At 33.3% G+C, this 24217-nt stretch overlaps 4 protein-coding genes across 5 annotated transcripts; 2 read left to right on the forward strand and 2 right to left on the reverse strand.

Annotated features, from left to right (window-relative positions):
* Positions 1-1772: 1772 nt before the first annotated feature.
* Positions 1773-6305, reverse strand: LOC113872397 (sugar transport protein 10-like). The gene is made up of 4 exons (XM_027509926.1): positions 5770-6305; positions 3169-5337; positions 2442-3065; positions 1773-2335 (listed from the first exon to the last, which is right to left on the reverse strand). The coding sequence occupies exons 2-4, from the start codon at positions 3625-3627 to the stop codon at positions 1868-1870; spliced, it is 1551 nt and encodes a 516-aa protein (XP_027365727.1). The 5' UTR covers positions 3628-5337; positions 5770-6305; the 3' UTR covers positions 1773-1867.
* On the reverse strand, positions 4655-8737 carry LOC113870914 (pentatricopeptide repeat-containing protein At3g59040). The gene is made up of 7 exons (XM_027507459.1): positions 8613-8737; positions 8224-8524; positions 7843-8133; positions 7091-7339; positions 6319-6443; positions 5770-5868; positions 4655-5337 (listed from the first exon to the last, which is right to left on the reverse strand). Exons 1-7 carry the CDS (start codon positions 8678-8680, stop codon positions 4791-4793), a joined length of 1680 nt encoding a protein of 559 aa, XP_027363260.1. The 5' UTR covers positions 8681-8737; the 3' UTR covers positions 4655-4790.
* A 152-nt stretch (positions 8738-8889) lies between these two features.
* On the forward strand, positions 8890-12138 carry LOC113872773 (E3 ubiquitin-protein ligase RING1). 2 transcript variants are annotated; one of them, XR_003505914.1, is made up of 3 exons: positions 8898-9911; positions 10430-10483; positions 11116-11354. XR_003505914.1 is itself a non-coding variant. In XM_027510581.1 (2 exons), the coding sequence occupies exon 1, from the start codon at positions 8948-8950 to the stop codon at positions 9887-9889; it is 942 nt and encodes a 313-aa protein (XP_027366382.1). In that variant the 5' UTR covers positions 8890-8947; the 3' UTR covers positions 9890-9911; positions 11116-12138. The 2 variants fall into 2 exon arrangements, 1 of the variants encoding a protein (XP_027366382.1); XM_027510581.1 differs by lacking the exon at positions 10430-10483 and having other exon boundaries at positions 8890-9911; positions 11116-12138.
* A 6841-nt stretch (positions 12139-18979) lies between these two features.
* LOC113873246 (E2F-associated phosphoprotein) lies at positions 18980-21407 on the forward strand. The gene is made up of 3 exons (XM_027511293.1): positions 18980-19116; positions 19806-19971; positions 20751-21407. Exons 1-3 carry the CDS (start codon positions 19053-19055, stop codon positions 21007-21009), a joined length of 489 nt encoding a protein of 162 aa, XP_027367094.1. The 5' UTR covers positions 18980-19052; the 3' UTR covers positions 21010-21407.
* The last annotated feature ends 2810 nt before the right edge of the window (positions 21408-24217 follow it).

Genomic DNA, 24217 nt, shown 5'->3' on the forward strand with positions numbered 1-24217 from the left:
ATGTTTTCACTAATTAAAATCAAACATCTTACGACATATATTCATGTCATTATTTGACATTTTTTTTAAAAATAGTCTCAATACTAATACCTATATTTTGTATAGGCTATAAAATTTTTTAATATTATATATATATATATATATAGTTTAACATAATAAAAATATAATATTAATTAAAAATAAAAACTCAGGTAATTGTAAAAAAAAATTAAAATGACAATAAAATAATATTTAGCCAAGAAAAATAATAGTTAAATAAATTAATTTGAAGAAATTATAAAAAAAATATTATTCTTGTATTTATATAAACAAAATCTCAATCATAAATGATATGTATATTTTTTAAAAAATATCTATTTTTTTATTAGTTCAAATATCAAAACCTATAAAATAGAAAGGCGCCAAGTAATCACCTTACTTATTAATATAAAACATCATAAATAATTATATAGATTAAAGTAATTATCTTTAAACTGATTTAATCTTTTAATTTTTTTCCTCCAAAGAATGACATGTGTCAGTGTCATTTTTAATTTATAATTTTTATTTTAGTTTATTTTCCTTTAATAATACATTTTTCTTTAAATTTATTCTAATTTTAATATAAATTTTTTAATCATACTTAAATGCCACGAGATATATTTAAATTTACATTGATATTAAAAATATTAAGTGATTTTATATTAATTTTAACTATTTTTGACAAAAATTAACGATTAAAATTTATTTTTAACTAATTTAATAACTCGTAAAATGTATAAGTATTAAACATATATAATTTAATGATTAAAGAACAGAATTTAACAAATACGAAATATTAAAACATACAGAGATATCAATAAGAAATTTCAAATTTTATATAAAGTAATAAAGAAATATTTATAAATATAAAAATTTATATAAAATAATATGAAAAAGTTAAGTAATAATTTTGATATATAAATTTTAGAACAAAATTAATTAAAAAAAGGCATAAAAGTTAAACTATTACAACGAAAAGTGTAATCCATGTATTATATTCAGTCAATTTTAACCTTAACAAGTATATGTGCCATGAAAGAAAATAGTTTTGTTTTATTAAATACTCCCTTTTAAAATAAAAGATTGGCGTTTATAATATTGATATTGACTTTTCAAACACACAAAAATCATTCTAATTTAATATATTTATTATATATTTATACTTTTTAAATTTATTCTTATATAATAAAATAAAGTTATTACTTTAAATATAGTTATTCTTTATTCTATTTTCTTAACCCTTTAGACTATTTTAAATATTTTTTTGGAATATTTTTGTTTTAATTTATTCTCTTTCAACTGTCTTAAACTTTAAATATTGTCACAATGTATAAAATATTTACTAGTATATTTTAAATGACTGATTTTATTTATCATTTTTATTTATATTTTTTACTTTACTTTGAGAATCGATTATGATAAGAAAACAAATTATAACAAAAACTAAAACCTTATTTTGGAATTATAACTAAAACCTTTTTAAAATAATTGAGTGAGTGACAAATTAAGTCAAAAAAATAACAATAATGTTTTTAAATGCTCCCAAAGTCTATCAAATCCTTACATTAAGTACTAGTGAGGGTGGGAAGAATGAGACCAAAAAAAAAAATAATCTTTCTCTATTCTTCCTTTACACAAATATGTAAAAATAGGCATACTGTATTCAGATTTTTAGGTGTAATTTTTTTTTTAATGCAAGATTTATAAAATTTAAAGTTAATAAAAATATAATAACAATGTCTATAATAATAATAATTGAATCACTTTGATTTTTCACTTTCATTTCATGTGATGATATACATTCGATATTCAACTTAGAAGATCAACATGATACACATATTAATATTCAACTTTGAACATCATTGATCTTCTGATCATTATTAACATGATCATTATTAACATCACCAACAAACTTTGTCCAAAACCAATGTGATTTCCACACTTTATTCATTTCTTCAATGGGGACGTTCTTAGTCTCTGGCAGGAATAAGGCAATGAAGATAGTCATGATGATCACAAATCCAGCAAAGAAGAGGAAAAGGCCGAACTTCAAGTGACAAAGCATGGTTAGGAAAACTTGAGCAATAGCAAAGGTAAACAACATATTTACGGCAACATTAATGGCTTGACCAGCAGATCGAGTCTCCAGAGAACATATTTCACTGGGTACTAGCCACCCAAGTGGACCCCAAGACCATGCAAATGCTCCAACATATGCACATATGAAGAACAAGAGAAGGTCAGCTTCACTTTTGCTAAAAGAGCCATTGCCGGTCACACCAAATTTCAGTGCAATCATAACTCCAACGGCAACCTACGAACAATTATTAAAACCATTAAATTAGTCTTCGTGTGTGTATATATATATATATATGACAAAGATAGATAAATACAGTTTTAGTTAAAGTCGAAGTTTTCACCTGACAGATAAGCATTTGGATGCCACCTTCCAGAAACAAAAGTCTTCTTCCAAACTTATCCACAGTGAATATGGAAACAAAAGTAGCAGCCACATTAACACATCCAGTGATAACTGCAGACATAAGGGCAGCATCACCTCCAAAACCCAAAGTTTTGAAGAGAACGGGTGCATAAAACATAATGACATTAATGCCAGTAAGTTGCTGGAAGAATGGAATCCATATGCAAAAAGTGAGTTGAGGCTTGTATTTAGGCTGTGTAATGTTCTTCCATGGGTGTTCCACTTGTTTAGCTGCCTCACATGCATCAATGAGGTCTTGGAGCTCCTCATCAACATTATCAATGCCACGAATTTTTTGTAACATTTTCTTAGCTGCTTCCCTTTGGCCTCTTTCAATCAAGGAATTAGGCGTGTCACCTAAGAATAGTGATCCAACACATAGCATGATTGCAGGAACAGCACCAACACCCAGAGAAATTCTCCATCCACTTTCTAGTTTGGCAGTCCCATAGTTAATAAGGTTTGCAATTAAGATGCCAATTGTGATCATCATTTGAAATCCCATGTTGAGTGCACCTCTAATCTTTGCCGGAGCCATTTCAGACAAATATACTGGTACAGACTATTGAGAATAAAAGAAATAATTAAAAGCAATTAATCATGGAATATTATTCTACATTCATATAGTAAATCTTGAAAGCATTAACAATGATTCTAGTATTTACCTGATTACAATATCCCACGCCGATACCAAGTAATATACGACCAATGATAAGCATCTCGATATTTACAGCAAGACCATTTAATACTGCACCAACAAGAAAAAATAAGCCTCCTGAAAACATTGAAATTTTGCGCCCCATCAATCTTGTGGTTGTGGAAGCAAAGAAAGAAGCTACTAATGCGGCTAAATATAAGGAAGAGGTGAATAAAGTAAGTAGCTGATTGTCAAATTTGCAATATTGACTATGATGACCGGTATCATCTTTCATTTGCTTATAAACACCAGGGAAGAATTTTATTAAGAATGGTTCCATGGAAGTCACTCCTCCTGTTATTCCAAGATCATAACCAAAGAGAAGGCCTCCCATGGCTGCCACAAAGCATGTAACCAACACAAATGTTGTAACCTTGCCATCAAATTGTTTTGTTTTTCCTGTATTTACAAAAGCTCCACCTGCCATCTTACAATCTAAATATTTACAAATTTATGAACTGAAATAAGGTTGATAAATACTTAAATTTGATTAAATATTTACAATAAAATATTTACAAACAACCCTATTTACAAGCTCCTTACTCCCCACCTCCTCCTTATGCTTCTTCCCTTGTCACTGTTTGAAAAAAAAATGGTGATTTTATAGGGGGAGTTGTTATTCATGTCTTGAAAAATGGCCACTAAAAATAAGTTTGAATTGCTACCTTTTTGCTATGTTTGTCTTTCATGCCTTTTTTTGGGTGGACCTTTGATTAATACAGACTGTACATATCGTTTGGATCAGCAAAAATGTAGGTAGTCAATAAGAGTTCTTCGACTTTAGATCTAAATCAGATGCTAATTTTAAGAAATCTATAATTGGAATAATATTAGACTCTTATAATCTATGCAACTGTTCTCTTATTTACTTCATGACATCTCAAATGGTATTAATAATAATAATATATGGTGATAACAACTTTTTAAAGTTATTCGTCAATAAATTTGTGTCTTCACTCCTTTTTTCTCTTTTCTCGATAATGTAATTATGTATGTTTTACTATTCCCACAAGTTTCCTTCAACTCATTTCATTCTCAAAGTGTTTACTCAATTGATCCTTTTCATGTTTATAATTAAGGCAACCGTGCAATCTATGAGTTTAAATCTAATGTGATATTAGGAGAGAAAAACGCAAACGAAATTGATATAATCAACACAAATAAATGACATGTAATACTATATTTCTTTTATTTATATCTTTCTTTTCTAACAATATAACAAGAACTAACATGTAATATTCTAATCTATTAAGATCGAAATCTGGACCAAATTTATGTGAAAATTATTCAGAAGAAAATATTTTTTCCTCCCTTTCATCTCAAAATACTTTCTTCAGCAGTATGTTTATGCATTACAAATATTGCTGTTTAACACATCATTTTTTATGAAAAAACTCGAATTGATAATTGACCAGTGGATGATGAGAAATAAAGGAAGGACATGTTCACTTTATCCAATATTTGGTGTGTTATTATGTCAGAGATACTTTCTTTTGCCTGATAATATAATAGTACCACAAAAATACAGAGGCCCTAAAATTACAAGTGTACAAAATTTTTAGTGTCTATGATTGTCTAACTTGACACTCGTCAACTTATCTCTATGGAATCATAAGCCCTGGCCAGCTGGGCATCAAAATATTCATAATTATCTTCTTCATCTTCCTCTTCTTCGTCGTCAACGAATCTAACAACGCCATTAACTTTAGGTAAACTACTATTTTCACTGAAATGCACTACGAGTTCATTAGCCTCTTTTCTTTCTTCATCTGTTTTTGCTAAAGATAGAAGGACATTTTTAGCTTTCTGATCAGGAGGAATCCCACTAGAATCCATTTCCTTAAACCAATGAACAGCATTGCCAAAATCCCCACTTTTTCCATATGCATCCATGATAGTGGTCAAAATTGTTTGATTGGCCTTGATTCCCCGCCCAAGCATTTCCTCATACTTTCCCACTGCCTTCTCAAGATCGTTTATCTTAGCATACCCTTTAATTAAGGTTCCATAAGTGACAACATTAGGCTCAAAACCATCTTGTATCAATCTTTTAAAGAACTTCTCAGCACCCTCCATGTCTAGTGCATTAACATAAGCCGACAACATGGTAGTGTATGAGCAAAGATCTGGCATGTATCTGCATGGGAAAAGAAAAACAATATGAGGAGAATGCTCAGTGTTGTGCACTAAAAAACAATGTCGACAGTAACATATAGTTCTCTAAATTCTAATTCATTCGGTACATGAATTTTAAATGATCCTAAAAAATGCTAGTTTCTTTACTTCTAACCAAACCTAAACTATTATAAGAAGACAGGTGTTTAGGACATTTAATTGTCAATTACGACTCAATTAATGACGTCAATGCCACAAAAGAAGCTTCCGTTAACTGAGGTAGATTTTACCAAAAAAGGTTGTACCTAAATAAATAAGTCCAAGGACCAAATTGAGACTAAAAAAATGATAAAGGATTCAACTGAAACTTTAAAATAAGCTTAGGGGACGAAAGGTGTATAATTTTTGCCCTAATATAGATGACAATAATTGATAGAAAGGAAACACGACTTACCTATCCCTTCTCATGCTTTTAAACACTGTCCGAGCTTGGTCTACCATTCCCGAAATAGAAAATGCATCAAGTAAAATATTGTAAGCCTTCCGAGTTGGTCTGTGAAAAAATAAAAAAAAGAATAACGTAACATTTTAATAAAAAAAAATATTTTAGTAGATAAAACACAACAAATTTGGTCAAATCAGATATAACAGTTGCCAAATCAAAATAAATAGTCAGCAATTTAACTAAAAAAGTCAGTCTCTCATAATCAAAATTATTAAAGAGAAAATTTATTTGTATAGGAGCACATATGTAAAGATGGGAATTTGAATATTTCAACGATTTACTTGTAATAGCACCAAGACTCACAATGTTAAGAGTGAACAGGTATTTCACTTTGAAGTAGTGCTTGCAAATATAGCAATTTAAATACATGACCTGTGACTACTAAAAAGTTGCATTATGTAATTAATAATAACAATGCTGATAATAACTTAAAAATTAATATCCTAAATTATCCAGCTTTCTGTTAATTCTTGGCACTAATGTTATTCTCTGACATACCTGACACCAGCATCAAGCATTTCCTCAAATACAGCTAATGCTTCTTGCTCCCTCCTGGCCTTCCCATACGCATTAACGAGTAAGGCATAGCTCACAACATCAGGTCTGAGATCAGCTCTTTGCATCTAAAATTAGGCATTCACTTCAAAATCTGATGAATTAATTATAAGCAATAAATTAAAGGGGGGACAGTAACACAAGACAAAACAAATGGAAAGTCTTGAAAATACCTCAGATTAAATAAATTATCTGTCCATGAAAGTCCTGACAGAATTTTAGTGCATCTTGTGTGCAAGGGACTTAATTTCACCAATCAGAGATTTGGTATTTTAATAAAATTCTGAATGAATTACCATGGATAAAGGTTTTCAAACCATAACATAATTCAAATAAACTACTTGAAGGAATTAACAATCAGTTAAGACAATTTTGTACCTCTACAACATAAACAAAATGCCTAAACAGTTGAAAATTGAGTCTATGCTTACGAATTACAACAAAAAGGCAGATCTACAATTTCACAAAAAGTACCCCAATCATGTTTCTGTTCATGTAGAGTATAACAAGAGACCATTTTGTTTTAAACGAGTGAGCTCAAAACCATTTTCTTATTCTTTTGGAAATGATAAAATAATATGATATAAAGGTATGTATGCCCAGCTTTCAGAAGAAAAATGTTGTCTGTGATAAACATTCATAGAACACAACCAAAATGAAATGAGAGAATCCCAAATCTACCATAGATTCTATGAAAGGTAGATATTAATTTTACCTGATCATATATGCTTGAAACTTCCTTGTAATTTGCTTCAAACGACATCAAGCTATTATATGTTACTGTAGATTGTTCAATTCCCCGTTCGGCCATCAAAGCAAATGTCTTGCGAGCCTTTTCATAACTTCCAGCCTTCTTATGCATGTAAATCATCATGTTAAACATCTTCTGGTCCGGTTTCAAAGGTGATTTTTCATCATTTAGTAGATTGTGAAATACTTCTTCAGCTTCCTCAAACTTGTTCCCCTGCAGGAGAATCAATTATATAAACGAAAAACTGAAAGTCAAACACTCGCAGCAGTCTGTACATTATTTAAGAAATGTATAGTATACTGAGTTCAACATAGCTATAAAAGAAACAAGAATACCCTATCATCACTATTGGGACAGTTATTATTAGTTTCAATTCATGGGAGTAATAACTTATAAGCCCATCAATCTCCATGTTTAAACTCACTCAAGGGGGCGTGTTGGTGTTGAAAAACCATTATTGGGCCCTTATTTACAGCTTAGAATTTTATGGCAAGGCTAAAAGCATCCCTCCACAAAAACATAAAATTCCGTTTTCATTAAGTACCTTGTTACTTTAAGCACAGTGGAAGAAATCAAAGCTATGAAGTTAGGCAATCAGAATTTTTTCCTCAATTCAAAATTTCCAATAGCGAACAGAAGTACAACAACAGCTAGAGCTTATTCCCCTGATGTCATAAGGGAAACAAAAGAGCAAAGGATAAAAAATGCATGCCAACCTGAACAAATGTTTTAAGTATTATTTGATATGTTAAAGCAGAAGGTTCAGGGCCTGATCTCTGCATCCTACGGAATATAGCTTCAGCATTATTGTATCTGCCTCCTCTTCCATATGCTTCCATAAGTGCAGTCTGAGACACTACATTTGGTGCGTAACCATTCTTATTCATCAAGCCTAAGACCTTCTCAGCACTGTTGAAGTCTCCTAGCTTCCCATAAGCCGTGATAAGCATGAAGAAATCCATCTTACCAAATTCCCACCAGTTTTGAGTCCGAAGCCATTCAAGAATCTAAAGACAACAACAATAACAAACACTCATACAACACCCGAATTCAAACAAAACGGAGAAAAGCAAACCCAGATGTGTTATGTCATATACCTCAACCACGAGGTTCCACCTCTTGAGTTGTTTAAATCTAACCAAGGTACCAACAACAAGGTCTTTAGGAACAGCTTGGTCTTCTGTTTTCTCAGAAATGAAAACGGAAACAGCAGAACCTGTCTGGTCGATTTGGTTCATGACTCTCCTCCAATTCTTCTGATCAGCTTCATCAGCAGCGTCCTTGAAAACTTCCAATTTCCTCCTCCTCTGCATGAACTTTCTGGGTTTCAACATACCCCTACACACCACCGTCATTCTCCCACTCATCTTCACCTTCGCAATTCCATTCTTCCACTTACTGCAAAACACTCACTGAATCATATCTAAGCATAATAACCCAAACCCAACCAACCCAGAAAGAACCATTCAAAATTCATGAACCTTACCCTGTGTGAAGCGGTGGTAGAGAGAGTTGCCCCAAGTGCCAGTGTGACTTCGAAATGAGGCTACACATTTAGCCAACAATGCAGAGTTGCCACCAGAAGAAGAAGAAGATTGAGGAGGAGAAAAGTAAATAAATATCTCTTCTAAATTTCTAATAATAATATCCATCGCTATTCGTTGGGCTGGACTCATTTTTTGGGTCTGGCCCAAATTTTAGTCCAACCTTCGGCCCAGTTAGGCGAGAAACAAATACGGGATCTTCTTCAACTGGTTGGGGCAAAAAAATCAAACAAGGGATTGTGATCGTGAGTTCCTACGACGACGACGACGACGAATCATGTCTTCAGGCGGCGGCGGCGGAGTTAAGCCGTTTTTCTGCCACGTGTGCAGTCGAAGAGTCACATGCTCCGATGATTCCGAACCTTTCTGCCCGATCTGTCTCGAAGGTTTCGTCGAAGAATGTAACCCTAACCCCATTACTAACCCTGAAGAATCTTTCGATCCCCATTACTCCTTCCACCGCTTATCGATTCTCCCTCTCTTGTTATCCTCGGCTTCCACCACCACCATCGACCTTCAGAACCCTCGATTCTTCTCCAGTTCTCCTGGATCCAGAACCCGCTCCGATATCCCCGAACCCGACATGTTCGACCCGTTTCTCTTCCTTCAGAACCACCTTCAGGGCCTTCGTGCCGACGGCGCTAACATTCAATTCGAGATCAACCACCCTTCCGAACCGGGGTTTCGCCTTCCGACCAACATCGGCGATTACTTCCTCGGTCCTGGCCTCGAGCAATTGATACAGCAGCTCGCTGAGAACGATCCTAATCGTTACGGCACGCCGCCCGCGGCTAAAGACGCCGTTGAGAATCTTCCGACGGTGACTGTCGGCGACGAGTTGCTCAAGTCGGAGATGAACCAGTGCGCGGTCTGCCAGGACGAGTTCGAGAAGGGTTCGCAGGTGAAGCAAATGCCTTGCAAGCACGTGTACCATGACGCGTGCTTGCTTCCCTGGCTTCAGTTGCATAATTCTTGCCCTGTGTGTCGATATGAATTGCCCACAGATGACACCGATTACGACAATCAGGCACGGGTGAACAGCGGTGATGGGTCGAGGTCTAGGGGTAATGGTGGTGGCGGCGGCGGCAACGGTGGTGGCAACAGTGGCAGTGGAGAGGGAAATAGACCAGTTCGCAGGACTTTTAGAATATCTTTGCGGTATCCTTTTGATGCAGGTGGCTCTGCGCAGGATAGTGGTGAAAGCGGATGGGGAAATTGACGAGGAGATTTGGATTGAAATTGTAAGTTGTTTTTATTTTTCCTAAATGAAAGTGTTTGATTATTGATTTATGTGCTTTGTTTGTTTTATATGATATGATTTCGCTTGTTAGGCACTCACTATTTTATTTTGATTTGAGATACACTATGTTTTGATTAGATTTAGGATTCAATTTTCTGTTTCTCCGGTGTAATTGGCAATCCATGGCATTGAAAATTTGCATTTTGTCATAGTCCTGCAAAAATTGATGCTGCTAGTTCTGGTTAATGCTGTTGTTTGTTACAGAGGGGTTTTTCTGTTTGGAATGCATTAGCAGACTGCTCTTCAAACTTTAAAATGTTTCTGGACCCATTCCTTTGTTTACTTTGGTCTTTTTGTGGGATGGGGTTGATATTGAAATTATTGTTTTGTGGCTTGTTAAAGTAAACTGCATTGTATATGGTTCTAAGATTGCTTATGCATTTTTTCTTGGATCAACTTTTGTTTGATGTTCTGTTGCTTAAATTCCTAGTTGAAGTTAATTTTCTTGGCTTTTTACAGAGTAATAAGATGTTATATATTCATAAACATACCTCCTTGTACTCAAGCCAAGCAGTTAGTCAGAATTTATTGTTCTCGTTGGTTTTCACAATTATTCTGTATATTCTCATTTTATAGTCATTTTCATATTAGAGTGAAAATCTCTAAATAATCTGAACTAAATGAGATTTTAACAAGTGGTTTGTTCAACTGTTTAAAATCTGTGTATCTTCGTATATTTATACCCTGTATAGTTTCAATGTTTATAGTTGATTTTTTCAATTATTTTTATCATAAATCAATTTATAATACCATTTTTGATAATTTTTTGATGTTGCTAACCCTTGGTCAAAGAAATGGATTGTGTGGGAAAAGGGGAAGGGATTTGAATAAATCTTTAAAAATATCCAAAAAATTGTTCTTGTCGCTTGGTAGGGCAAAAGAGATGTGGATAGCCAAAATATCCAAATATGTATTTTCTATGATTTTCTTTGTCCCCCATGTTTTTTAGGTAACATATAAGCAAGCAAATGTGTGGATTGCTTCTTGATTTTTAGATTCTGTAGCTGGATCATGAGTCGCTGTATATTATAGGCCAACAAATTTGTTGCATCTATGTTTGGTTTTCAATTTGATATACTTATGCATCCAACAATTATGAAGGTATATGTTAATATCATGCACTGATACAAAGGTCGTATCTGCAGGTATTGTTTTGTGTTGAAAAGCTGGAAACCATCTTGTGCAGCTCAGAGTTTCCGTGAATAGGCATTGCCATGTTTACAAAGTCCTTGTAAGGATTGTAAGAGATATTATTACCCATGGCCGGGAAATTTGTCTAATCAAAGGACCATTCTTTCTTATGTAGTGTATAGCTGGATCATGGGATTGCTTGAAAGCACTCAATTATGGAGATCAAGCACTGTTGATGACAATTTTTTCCTGTTGTTTTTGTACAGATCATCTTCCAATCATCCAATATTGATTACCATCCTTTTTATGCAATACGAACTAGCCAAAGTCTATATTTCTCCTGCGTGTATATAAAACATTAGAAATTTATGTATACAAGGCATCGTCTGTTAGCCCGCAAGCTAATTAGCCTAATTAGAAATAGGCCTGCATAAATAAACATTCGAATAGGTTTTTTATTCATGACAAGCTTGAACAAAAATATATGTCGAGTAACCAAGTATATTTAAAGTTAAGACTAGCTTGATTTGACCTGTTTGCGTACATAGCTCAAAATAGTGAAAATTTTAAATATCTGATCTATTGAGATTAAATTTACAGAGTATGGAGGACTAATATTATATGTTTTGTCGGGTTGTATTTCCTTTGAAAAACAAAAAACAAGTGTGATGCTATTGTCTTCGATTTATAAGTGTATCTAGACTAGTAAATCGGACTGAGTATATTCAAATGGTGCTGTCAAGTTATCTTAGAAAGATGTATGTACGAGCAGGACGCCCTTAAAGGGACTGTAGTTACTGAAGTTATGGTGAAAAAAAATCGTAAGAGAGCTTGTAATCATGTAGGTGCGAAAATTCTTATGAAAGAAAGATCTGGCTGTTGTAATATGGAAGAAAGAGACGTGAGGAATTAGCCTTTGTATTTTTTTTACGTTAAGTTCTGTGTGGTTTCTTGGCATCGCAATAACGTTGATAATTGATATCAGCGCTCTCTTTCATTAATTTGATCAATTAAAACAAATTGACAAAGTGCCAATGTGTATATTAACTTCCTTATACTTTTCTTTTCGGTCATTACTTCCTTATACTTCTGAGAATCGTGATTTAACTACTGGGTTTGGCTCTGGCTCTGTATATTTGACCCGTTTACAAGAATTAAATATATCTGTTTTGATTATCAAGGGTTGTGTTTACTGTTAATCGATTTCAAGAACTGAGTGGCTCCCAAGTCCCTTTGCACCTAAAGGCCAACCTAACAAGTTAATAAATATAAATAATGGTTAACATTCGAAATTTATGTATTTTTGTGTACCGTTAAATTTTCGTTTGGACGGGGAAAATACTGCATGGAAAAGATATACAAATTCGCAATTTATTCAGCAACTCTATATTAGAATTAGATACAATTAGATATTTTGTTTTTAGATATTCTGTTCTATTTGTTAGTTAGTTGGTAATGGGAGTTGATATATAAACCTTATTATGTAAACATTACATTTTTTATTTTTCAATTAGTTCTCTTTACTTTTCTCTCATTCAACATAGTTTCAGTAGTGATTTTTCCGCATTCATTCCCATAATTTTTCAAGAAGCTCCTTATCTTCTTCAACTTTTTTTTCCTATTTCTTGTTGAAATTTCATCTAGTTTTCTCCCATGGCTGCCATGGATGAAACCAATCCTTTATACATCCACTCTTCCGATAATCCCGGTTTAGTGCTTGTTTCTCATCCTTTATGTGAGGACAATTATAATTCTTGGAAGAAGGCGATCAAGATGGCACTTCTTGGTAAGAACAAATATGGCTTTGTAGATGGTTCCATTCCAGAACCTGTTGCTAGATCCACTACACATTCTCTTTGGCTTCGCAATGACAACATTGTTGCTTCATGGCTCTTGAACTTGCTTTTAAAGGAAATGCAGGTGAGTGTTCTGCATTGTTCTTCAGCCAAGCAAATTTGGAGTGATCTCCAAGAACGCTTCGAACAACGAAATGTACCCTTAATTTTTCAACTGAAACGTGATCTTGTTTTGCTTCAACAAGGGTCCATGTCAGTCTCATCATATTATGCTAAGTTACGATCAATTTGGGAATCTTTGATTGCATTGACGCCTGCTCATACATGCACCTGTGAGGGCATCAAGCCATGGTGTGACTATGATCAAATGGAGTATGCTATGCACTTTCTCATAGGTCTTAATGAAGCTTATTCTTCAATCAAGGGTCAGATTCTTTCAATGGATCATTTTCCTTCCATCACCAAGGTTTTTTCTTTGGTCGTCCAAGAAGAGAAGCATAAAGAGATTGGTAGTTCGGCTAATATTGAATCTTCCCATGCCTTCGCAGTCAAGAATGGTATTGATTCCAAGAACAAAAAAGATAGACCCGTGTGTGCTCATTGTGGAATTATTGGTCACACCAAGAATCAATGCTACAAGTTGATTGGTTATCCACCTAACTACAAGAAGAACAAATCTTCTTCAGCTTCTATTAATCAAGCTTCTTCTGGTTCTATGCATGAGGTTGCCTCTGAAGGAAATAGCAAGGATTCTTCCTCCTTTCAACTTACAACACAACAACACCAACAATTGATGAATCTCCTCCAAGGTCAAGCACCAAACGTCACACAATCAAATGCTCCTAGTGGTATGATTATGCCTACTCTAGAGGCTAGTCCTATTTCTAATGGTTTAGTTTTTTTTGCGATTTCTATCAATCCTTTGCTTAAAGGTAGTTGGATCATTGATTCAGGTGCTAGTACTCATGTAGATTATTCCCTATCATGTTTTCAATCTTATAGATATGTCACTGATAAAACCCTTGTGTTACCCAATAAATCTGTTATTCCTGTAGTAGTTATTGGCACAGTTACACTTTCTTCTACATTGCTGCTTTATAATATTTTTTATGTGCCTCAATTCAATTTTAACTTGTTGTCTGTCAGTGCTTTATTGGCTCATAGTGATTTGTCCATCACCTTTCTTCAAAATCATTTTTTTATCCAGGAGATGCTTCACTCCAAGAAGATTAGCAGTGGTAATCTCATTGAAGGATTGTATGTGTTGTCTCCTTTAGCTTGTTCAAAGAATAATTGCAATTCTGTTTCCTTTACTACTTGTACAAATTCTGCTTTTTCCTTTCAGAATAATAATTCTTGTAAGAATGCTTCTGTTTGGCATTCTAGATTTGGACATATCTTAGATAAAGTTCTTCGACTATTGAGTAATGAAATTTCTTTTGATATTCCACATAATTTTTCTACTTCCACTTGCCAAATTTGTTCTCCTGCTAAGTTTAGAAGATTATCCTTCAATTCACTCAATAATGTGTCTCAGTCATTATTTGATATATTGCATTGTGACATTTGGGGGCCTATAGTAAGCCTACTTATGATGGTAAACGCTTTTTTCTAACCTTGGTTGATGATTGTAGTCGCTTTACTTGGATATTTTTGCTCACGCACAAGTCTGAAGCTGCTAATGTTATAAAACAATTTTTTCAAATGGTTAAAACTCAGTTTGGCACCAACATTAAGTGCTTTAGGTCTGACAATGCAAAAGAGCTTGCTCTTATTGATTTTCTAGGAACACAAGGAACTCTACGTCAATTTTCTTGTGTGAAAAGACCTCAACAAAACTCAGTAGTTGAGAGAAAACATCAGCATCTATTGAATGTGGCTCGAGCTTTATTTTTTCAATCTAAGTTGCCAATCCATTTCTGGGGGGAGTGTGTTTCCACTGCTGCCTTTCTAATCAACAGGATTCCCTCTCCTACACTACAACAGAAATCACCTTATCAGGTTCTGTATGGATCCAAACCTGATTATCAGTCATTAAAAGCTTTTGGATGTTTGGCGTATGCAGCAACATTACCCTCCTCCAGAATCAAATTTACTCCTCGTGCCATTCCCTCCATATTTGTTGGTTGTCCTAGAGGTTACAAAGGATACAAATTAAACAATCTAGAAACTAAGCAATTCTTCATTTCAAGAGATGTGATCTTCCATGAAAAAATCTTTCCTTTCAAGGCGGTGACTTCTTCTAAAGATTATTCCTCTTTTCTTGATGATATGGTAATTCCTTTACCAATTACTGATAATTTGCCCTTAGATACTTCTATTGTTCATCATTCAATTGAGTCCCAAGGTGAATCTCCACCAATGCCTATTATTGATGAACTTGAAGCACCTATTCGAAGATCATCTAGAATTTTCAAGAAACCCTCTTATTTATCTGATTATGTGTGCTCCAGTACTTCACACCCTTATCCCATCCAGAATTTTTATTCTTTGGACAAACTCAATCTAGAATATAAAACCTTTGTCAACCAAATTTCCACTAATTATGAGCCTCAGTTCTATCACCAGGCAGTTCCTTACCCTGAATGGAGAGATGTTATGGCTCAAGAGATTAAGGCTTTGGAAGACAATGACACTTGGTCTTTAATCCCTTTACCTGAAGGCAAACATTGCATAGGGTGCATATGGGTTTTCAAGTTGAAATGCAATGCTGATGATTCAGTAGATAGATATAAAGCTCGGTTGGTAGCCAAAGACTACACACAGGCTGGGATTGATTTCTCAAACACTTTCTCACTAGTGGCCAAACTTACTTCTATAAGGGTCTTATTGGTTGTTGCTGCTGCAAAAAATTGGTGCCTGCAGCAACTAGACATTAACAATGCCTTCTTAAATGGAGAGTTATTTGAGGAAGTATACATGGATCTTCCCCGGGGTTACAAAACAAACAAAAAAGGGTTAGTTTGCAAGCTAAATAAGTCTATATATGGACTTAGGCAAGCTTCTAGACAATGGTTTTACAAGTTCTCCTCAACGTTATTGCAACATGGTTTTACACAATCTAAAAATGACTACTCTCTATTCACTTATGGTTCTGGTTCTTCATTGGTCATTTTGCTAGTTTATGTGGATGACATCATCTTAGCAGGCCATGATTCTTCTTGTGTTAACCAGGTACAATTGACATTGCAATCCTTGTTCAAACTAAAGATCATTGGTCCTCTCAGGTACTTCTTAGGCTTGGAAATTGCAAATCCAGCAAGGGTATTTCTTTGACTTATGTACTTGACTATTCCAAGGCCAGACATTACCTTTGCTGTGCATAAGCTAAGTCAGTACATGAAGAATCCATTGACCACACATTTAACCGTTGTTCATCACTTGTTACAGTACTTGAAATCCACTCCTGGTCAGGTTCTATTTTTCCCTGCCAGTAACAAATTGCATCTTTCAGCATATGCTGATGCAGATAGGGTAGCTATTTAGACACAAGGAAATCAACCACCGGTTTTTGTGTTTTCCTTACTGATTCTCTAATTTCTTGGAAGTCTATCAAACAAAGTACTGTATCCAAGTCTTCAACAAAACCAGAATACCGTGCCTTATCCTCGGTGGCCAGTGAAGTGGTTTGGCTACAGCGATTACTCAAACATTTTGAAATTCCAATCGACATAACCATGCTCTTCTGTGATAATAAATCTATCATTCACCTTGCTTCCAACCCCTCTTACCATGAGAGGTCTAAACATATCGATATTGATTGTCATTTTATTCGTGAACTTGTTCAAAAGCAACTCATCACTCTCATTCATGTAAAAACCGAGCATCAAATAACTGATATATTCACAAAGGCCCTTCCTGCTACTGCCTTCAGTCGTTTTATCGGTAAGTTTGGAATCATAAACATCTATTCTCCAACTTGAGGGAGGCTATTAGAATTAGATATAATTAGATATTTTGTTTTTAGATATTCTGTTCTATTTGTTAGTTAGTTGGTAATGAGAGTTGATATATAAACCTTATTCTGTAAACATTACATTTTTAATTTTTTAATTAGTTCTCTTTACTTCTCTCTCATTCAACACTCTACGTTTTGTTTTCTTTTTTTCGGTATGTTACGATATTGAAACTATGATGGTTCTGGTTGCTTGATTCACTGCGGCCCAAATAGATCCATGAACAAGTTTGTTGACTAAGTGCCCACCACTATACTAAGTTGCCCCGCAAGAACAGGTAGGTACATAATCAGACTTGCATTTGTTTAACAAGAAAGGGTTTAGCAAGAACAAAGTTTGAGAACAACCTGGCCAATTCTTATTTGGAACTTGGAAAAATGAACCACGATTCTTAAGCGTGCTGAACAAAGTTTGAGACTCTGACGATCTTTATATAAAGGAGTATTTTCAGGTCCTTTGAAGAGCAGAAATGAACTGTGCTGTGCTCTTCTTTTATATCTTTCTCAACAGTGAGTGGAAGGTAAAAAGTTTATGTCCTGAAAAAGAAAAAAGGAAAAGGCCTTGAAATTGAACATGAACAAAGCTGTTAGTCTTTATGCCCTTATGGGGCTCTTTTCAGGTGCTATTTTCAGCTCATCATGTATTTGTGGGACTCCCAGAAATTTTAAGACAGAAAATAATTGCACACTATTGGGCAGAGTTTGTGAGTTCAGCCTTTACCAGCATTATTTATTCTTCCATTCCATATACATTACAAGCATGCTTATATGTTTCTATCTGACTGCAGAAACATCACTCAGTACAATACCAAAAACCATTCACCATGTTATGCCATCATTCTGCCATTTTGGGTGGCATTTACACTGTCGGTTCCCTATTTGTCAGAGTTCTCATTAAGCTAAGTAAGAGAGATATCGAAGATTGAGAACTGCAATCAGAATATGTAATTATTGGATCAACCACAACTTGATTATATGCTTCACACACCCGATTCCGGTTGGGAATTTGCAGCATGGATTGGCTTTTTCAAAATCATGACATGGAGAAGGGAACACTCAAGATGAATCTACAGACAGCATGAAGCCAACATAATATATATATAACAGAAAAAAGGAGGCTTAGAAAAACAATTAATGATTTTTGTTTTGCTATCAAGAACATTCCCCAAAATATACCACTGTATATTTCAAGTAATATGTCAATGAAAATGTGATATGCCCCATATATTCAATTTTCATAAATTTCGAAAGCTTATTGAGAATCACGTCCACTTATATTGAAATTGCTAAAAGTTGTGCATTCTTAAACTAATCAAAATTAATGTAACCGTTAACAAAGTTGTTTTAAAAGTAATAAGAAATAACAGAAGTAAGTAGTAAATACTGAGAGGTCTTCAAATATCGACACAATGATGCGTAATAATGATTTTTGTTGGTTTCATTTTTCATTCGTCCTTTAATATCCACACACACAAAACTCAGAATAGTAACATTATTTCAATACTTAAATTGATGATGACAATTCAATAAAAAAAAAAGTTGAAAATAAAATATCTAACTCAATTTAAACATTGACTATCTATTAAATTTAAATTATAAATATAAGAAGTATATAATTTTATAATTATCTTATTAGAGTTTTATTAACCTTAACCCTTAAGATTAAATTTAAACATCTACAAATAGAAAATTTTTATGAAAAAAGTACAAAATTATTGTATTAAAGATATAAAAAATATAATAAATACTTTTTTTCTAATAAAATTTTATTATTATTAACTGTTTATATTTAATCTTAAGAGCTGAAGAGTTAAAATTAACAAAACTCATTTTATTATGTTAATAAATATAAGTATAAAACATATTATGTACTGTAATAGTAATGCACGTATTTATACCTATAAAAATTTTACAGGTAATTACTCATATTCAAATTCATACTCATTTAATCGGAATCTTTATGGGTACGATGGATTTATTCTTTTTATTACTTTTTTTTTTTTTTTTTTGTCACCGGATAAGATCGAATTTGAGTCGAATTTTCATCATGGGTCAAACTCGGGTTTCATTTATCTCTAGAATTGGGCTTCAAAATTCCAGGCATTAGGCCCAATAGCTGTTGGGCTTCATTGACTCCATAGATCTCTGCCACGGGGTTCAATTCGTTGCTCTCTCTGGAATATTGAGATAGAGAGAAGAGATGGAAGAAGATGCCAAAAGAGAGAACAAAAACATGGATTCACCCACCAATTCACAACAAACAGGTAATGAATTTCGCTATCTTAATGTTTTGCAGCTTCTTTTCCTTTTTTTCAGTTCCATTATTATTCTCTCTTCTCTTGTTTTCTGTTTCAAAGAAGAATATGAGAAGGGTTATGAAGCTTCTCATAAGTTGTAGTTACTTTCAGTTAAAGTAAAAATCCTGAACTTGGTTATTGGGGCTTTTCGATTTTTTATTTTAATAAATACTTGTGTTCATTTTATCGGAGTAGATTTGGTTCACATGTATTATATGTACTTGGCATTTAGTGAGGATTGAGTTTAATTGTGACCCTTGTTTGCTTTTGTACAATCATGCTTTGAAGTTTCTATTATCATTATCAAGGTCAGCACTTTCTATGCTGCATCTATGAACTTCATATATATCTTTGCCAATTAATACTATAATGCCATTAAATTCTTTTTTTTTTAATGTCCTTTATATTGCTTGGTCTTTCTTATGTTTAATAAATTTGTTAATGTGAGGTTTGGGTAGTTTGCTAGAGGCAATTAGGTTCAGACCTGCATGCTGCTGTTGTACAAGAAAAATGTGTTCTATACAATCATTTAACTGGTAGATTATAACTGGAAAGTTATCCTTTCTTTGTTTCTTTTGCGTCTCCAGCAGCATATGGAACATGACCCTGCATTAAGATGACCATCTAATTTTTTGTTTATTTGATTTAAATATCAGTTTCAGATGATGATGAGATAGACTACACAAGCAAACCAGAGTTTTATGATCCAGATCTTGATGATAAGGATGAAAAATGGATTCATAAAAGAAGACAAGGACGTGAATCTGATGCTGTACTTAGCTGCCCTGCTTGCTTCACCACCCTCTGCCTAGAATGTCAAAGGTATATGCTTGAATATAATATATGCAAACTTTCATACTTTGTGGTCTTTTGCATGCAATCACACGCACTTAAATTACTGTTTAGCTAGGCATGTCGACATGTATATATTTTTACTTAAACAAACATTTTTCTTTGGCATAAGGAATTACTAAATTGGTAGATTAATGATTTTATTTTCATTCAGAACAATACTTAGTTACTTTTTGCTTGTGAACGGACTAGGAAGGTTCTTTATCTTATACAATGGAAGACTATAACATGAAGTGCAGTTCAAGCCCTATAAAACCACGCTTGTGTTGTATGACAATTGGGGATAGACAACAAGAACAGTTACATATGCAGTTTAACAATGCCCATTTAATGTAGGGAAACTTGTTCTTCCTATAAGAAGAGAAGTCGAAGATGAAAATAGTCTTTGCCGATAAAACAAGAAACTATTACATTGCTTTGCTGATAACATTTTTCAGAATTTCTCTGCACACATATGGGTACATTTCTGGGTTTTTGAACAGTGGAAATGTGTTTTTCTTTTTCTGGATGTATTGAAGTTATGCATGGAGACTAATTTTTAATTCTACAGAAACTAACCCTTGGAGGGAGTGAGAAAGTGCTTCAGCTTCTTAAAGATGAGATTTTTTGGCATAAGTTGAAACATATTTGTAAAACCATCATTAAATGACTGGGGGAGGCTACCTAACATTCAAATAAATGCTGTTTTGTTCATGGGCCGGTAACTTAACTGTTATTTTAAATGACTGGGCTTCGCTTGTTTCTTGCAGGCATGAAAAATATTTGACCCAGTACAGAGCAGTGTTTGTTGTAAACTGCAAGATTGGGAATGACAAAGTTTTGAGGCAAAATTCCTCAAGATCAAGAAAAAGAAACAGAGGGGCCGAAGGATTTGATGGCAATGATGCACGTTCATCGAACAGTGAAACATTCAAACAAGTCTGTTGTTCTGTTTGCTCAACAGAGGTTGGTGTCATTGATGAAGACGAGGTCTATCATTTCTACAATGTTCTCCCAAGTGAATCCTAACTGATTCCGTTGTATCTACCAAGCAGTGGTTGTGTTCTGAGTTTCATTACCGTAAAACTCCAATTCAGAAGTAGTTGGTCTCAGTATCTCTGTTTTAGATCCATGAAAACGCCATTCTTCCACTTCGAATATTTCTCCCCCATAAACATTTTGGAGGTAACAGTCAAGTATTGAAGACGCAATCTCTAGGGCTAAAACCATGGACATGGGGAATATTACTTAGAATTACTTAATTTATATCTTTGGAGATGTTTTGTTTGACATAAGTCTCCTCTTTGGATGTTTTTCAATACCTTGTCAACTTCTATTTGTATTTGCTACTTTTTTAGCTTTTATTCATTTTTGTTGTTACCGACGATCCGAATGATGCAGTAGCATGGAATACTGTTCCATGAGCTTAGAATAGGCTACTTGTACAATTAACTCTTTATCAAGCTACTTTTAATAAAATCAATGTCTAAATTTTATTTCATAGGTGATATCAATATGTGTCTGGGTGCACGTCCTTTTTCTTTCCCTGTAACTCTTCAGTCTTAATTTTTGAAGTAAAATCTGAAAGTATACAAGCTAAAAAATTTAGTCTTTAAGATTTAAAAAAAAATTGTTTCCTCTTGCTTTTACAAAATACTAATTAAATTTATACATTTTTAGTATAAAATGATGGTAAAAAGTGAAGCAAAAACAATTAAAATATTTTTTTAAGTGTCAAAAATTAATTAAAAATTCAGAAAATTAAAATTTTGAGAGTTTATTTTATTTTTTTCTTTTGTTATAAGATAAGATTGAGGTTTGAACTTATGACTTGGTACAAATTATCCAAAGCTCAATTTCAGTGGCTTTAGTTGACTCTTGACAGTCTTAATTTTGTTGTCGTGTAATGTACATCCTTCCATTTCTATGTCTTCTTTGAATTTTGTCCCTTTTTTCTTCTCCAGTAATATGAATCCTGCCGCCAATTTTGACAGGGTTTCACGAATCTATTATAATATGGAAAGAAATATAGATTTATTTAAAACTGGGCACTGAGAAAAGAAGGTTCAGCTTTTGTCCATTCTCATAAACGTACATGGCTCATAACACTCGGAATATACACACATGTTGGGCAAGACTACCCTATCTATTAATATAAGCACTGTAACCAATACATTAACAAAAACGATTTTAAAACTTCTTTAATGTATTTTTATATTCTGGAGTTGTGTTTATACTTGCTTTGAGATTTTTTTCTTTTTGATTATTGATCAAGTGTGGAATGTAGTGTATTAAAATATTGCCGAGAATGTGTGAGTAGAGATTCCTTCCATGAATATAAAAATATGGAAATAGGATCATGATCCAATATTTTAAAGGACTAGCATGGAATGTTCCATCATTTCAAGCAGAGAAGTAGTATGCAAATCAAGAAAAGGTACATCAAATCCTTTGGATAATTATCCATCACTCCTTTTAAGTTGCTTTCACTAATAAACTAATTCGTAGTGGTTAGGAAACACATAATGCATATATTAATATCAATAATTTAGCTATAGCTATGTAGTATCAATACATTACGGAAGAGGCAAGAGACAGTGCATGAAAATTGTTATTTAAGATATGGAATATGTGTTCGTGTGCATTCCATGTTGTATTTTAATTTAATATGGCCTCTGTTTTATTGTTTCTTAAGTTTTTGTCCTTTAAACAAATTTCCTTAGAAACCATTACGAATTATGATTTTTTCGCATTCAATTAATCAAAATTTATGGTTAATTTTGGAATAGACCTTCTATTATTATTATTGATATGACTCTCCATTTTATAAGCCTGAAAACATCTTTTGTTTTATTTTTTTATTGTGACATTGAACCTTGCCATTATTTTAGATGCCATAGATAAAGAGAACCCAAGTTATATTAACTAACGATGTTCACTTCCTTATGTACGTTTGAATGTTCTAAATCTGAAAATATGTTTGACAGAGAAGTGGGTATCAGAATCAACGTCATATGAAGATTCCTAGCCTACTACAAAGTAGCCCATTGTAACAAAACAAGTAGAATATGCATTTCATAATTCATATAAATGCATAAAAAATAATTCATTTCTAATAGGATGGGGTTCACTTAATTTGGTCTATGAGCGTCAGTTCGACAAGTGTAGACTACTGTGCTTGTGATTGTATGCGTTGAAAAGTTTGTGTGAAAATTTGAATATTGCGTTTTATGAATTTATGATTTTTCCCCCGTCAACAAGACATCCCAATACAGATTGACATAAATAGATAATAATGTAACTTTATATTTAGTCAAAAGTTATTAATTTCCCCTGTCATGGATCCTAAACATTTGTAACCCTTTGATTAGTTTTTGTCATTATCGTGAGCCCTATGACTAGCAGAGTTTGTGGGTTTAATTTGGAGAAATATATATAAACATATACATATATTCAACGGACAAAGTCCAAATAAACAGAACAAAACTACAACATTAACCTAGGAAAAGCAATACATATATTTGTAGTCTTGATTAATTGTCGCGTGATATATAACTATATTCTAATATTACTATTTGTATTGAAAATCGTGATTTATGAGGTGCAGTTTTTTTTAAAGGGACCAAATGAAAACAATTATACAATTTTGAATTCATGTTCTCGTTTGACTTTTTATAAGGTTTTTTAAATATAAAAGCGTATTAAATTATTATATTTTTTTGGTTGTATTGAATTTTAGTAACAGGTCCTTCAAATTAATAATATTGGTGAATTTTATCCTTAATGTTATAAAATATAGTTAAATTATATATTTTTCCAACAAATTTAGTGCATAATATTATCAAATATTAGATAATTTAGTCTCCAAGGTTAATGCACAATCCCCTTGCCAGTTGGGGTAAAAGCCCAAACGAAGAGGCCCATATTAGACGATGCAAGTATCAGGGCAATAAACCCTGGTTTGTATATGAAACTTAGGTGGGAAAGGAAAAGTGGAAAATGAAAGATAGCAGCATAGCTTGGTGGAGATTGCCGGAAACTTCCAGTCTGACAATGGAGCACAGATGTTTGGGTATCCGGTTTCTTAAATACTCAAAGTAATAATGCTACATATAAAAGACAAACTCTTACTTTCATCTTATGAATAAATCATCTGTATAACATTATTCTTAAATAGAAATGTTTGGTATTTATGTTTATAAAATTGAAAAAAGAAGGAAAAGAGTTACGAGTGGAT

The sequence above is a fragment of the Abrus precatorius genome, unplaced genomic scaffold (assembly GCF_003935025.1).
Source record: "Abrus precatorius isolate BTA unplaced genomic scaffold, Abrus_2018 Scaffold7, whole genome shotgun sequence".
Classification (NCBI taxonomy): domain Eukaryota; kingdom Viridiplantae; phylum Streptophyta; class Magnoliopsida; order Fabales; family Fabaceae; genus Abrus; species Abrus precatorius.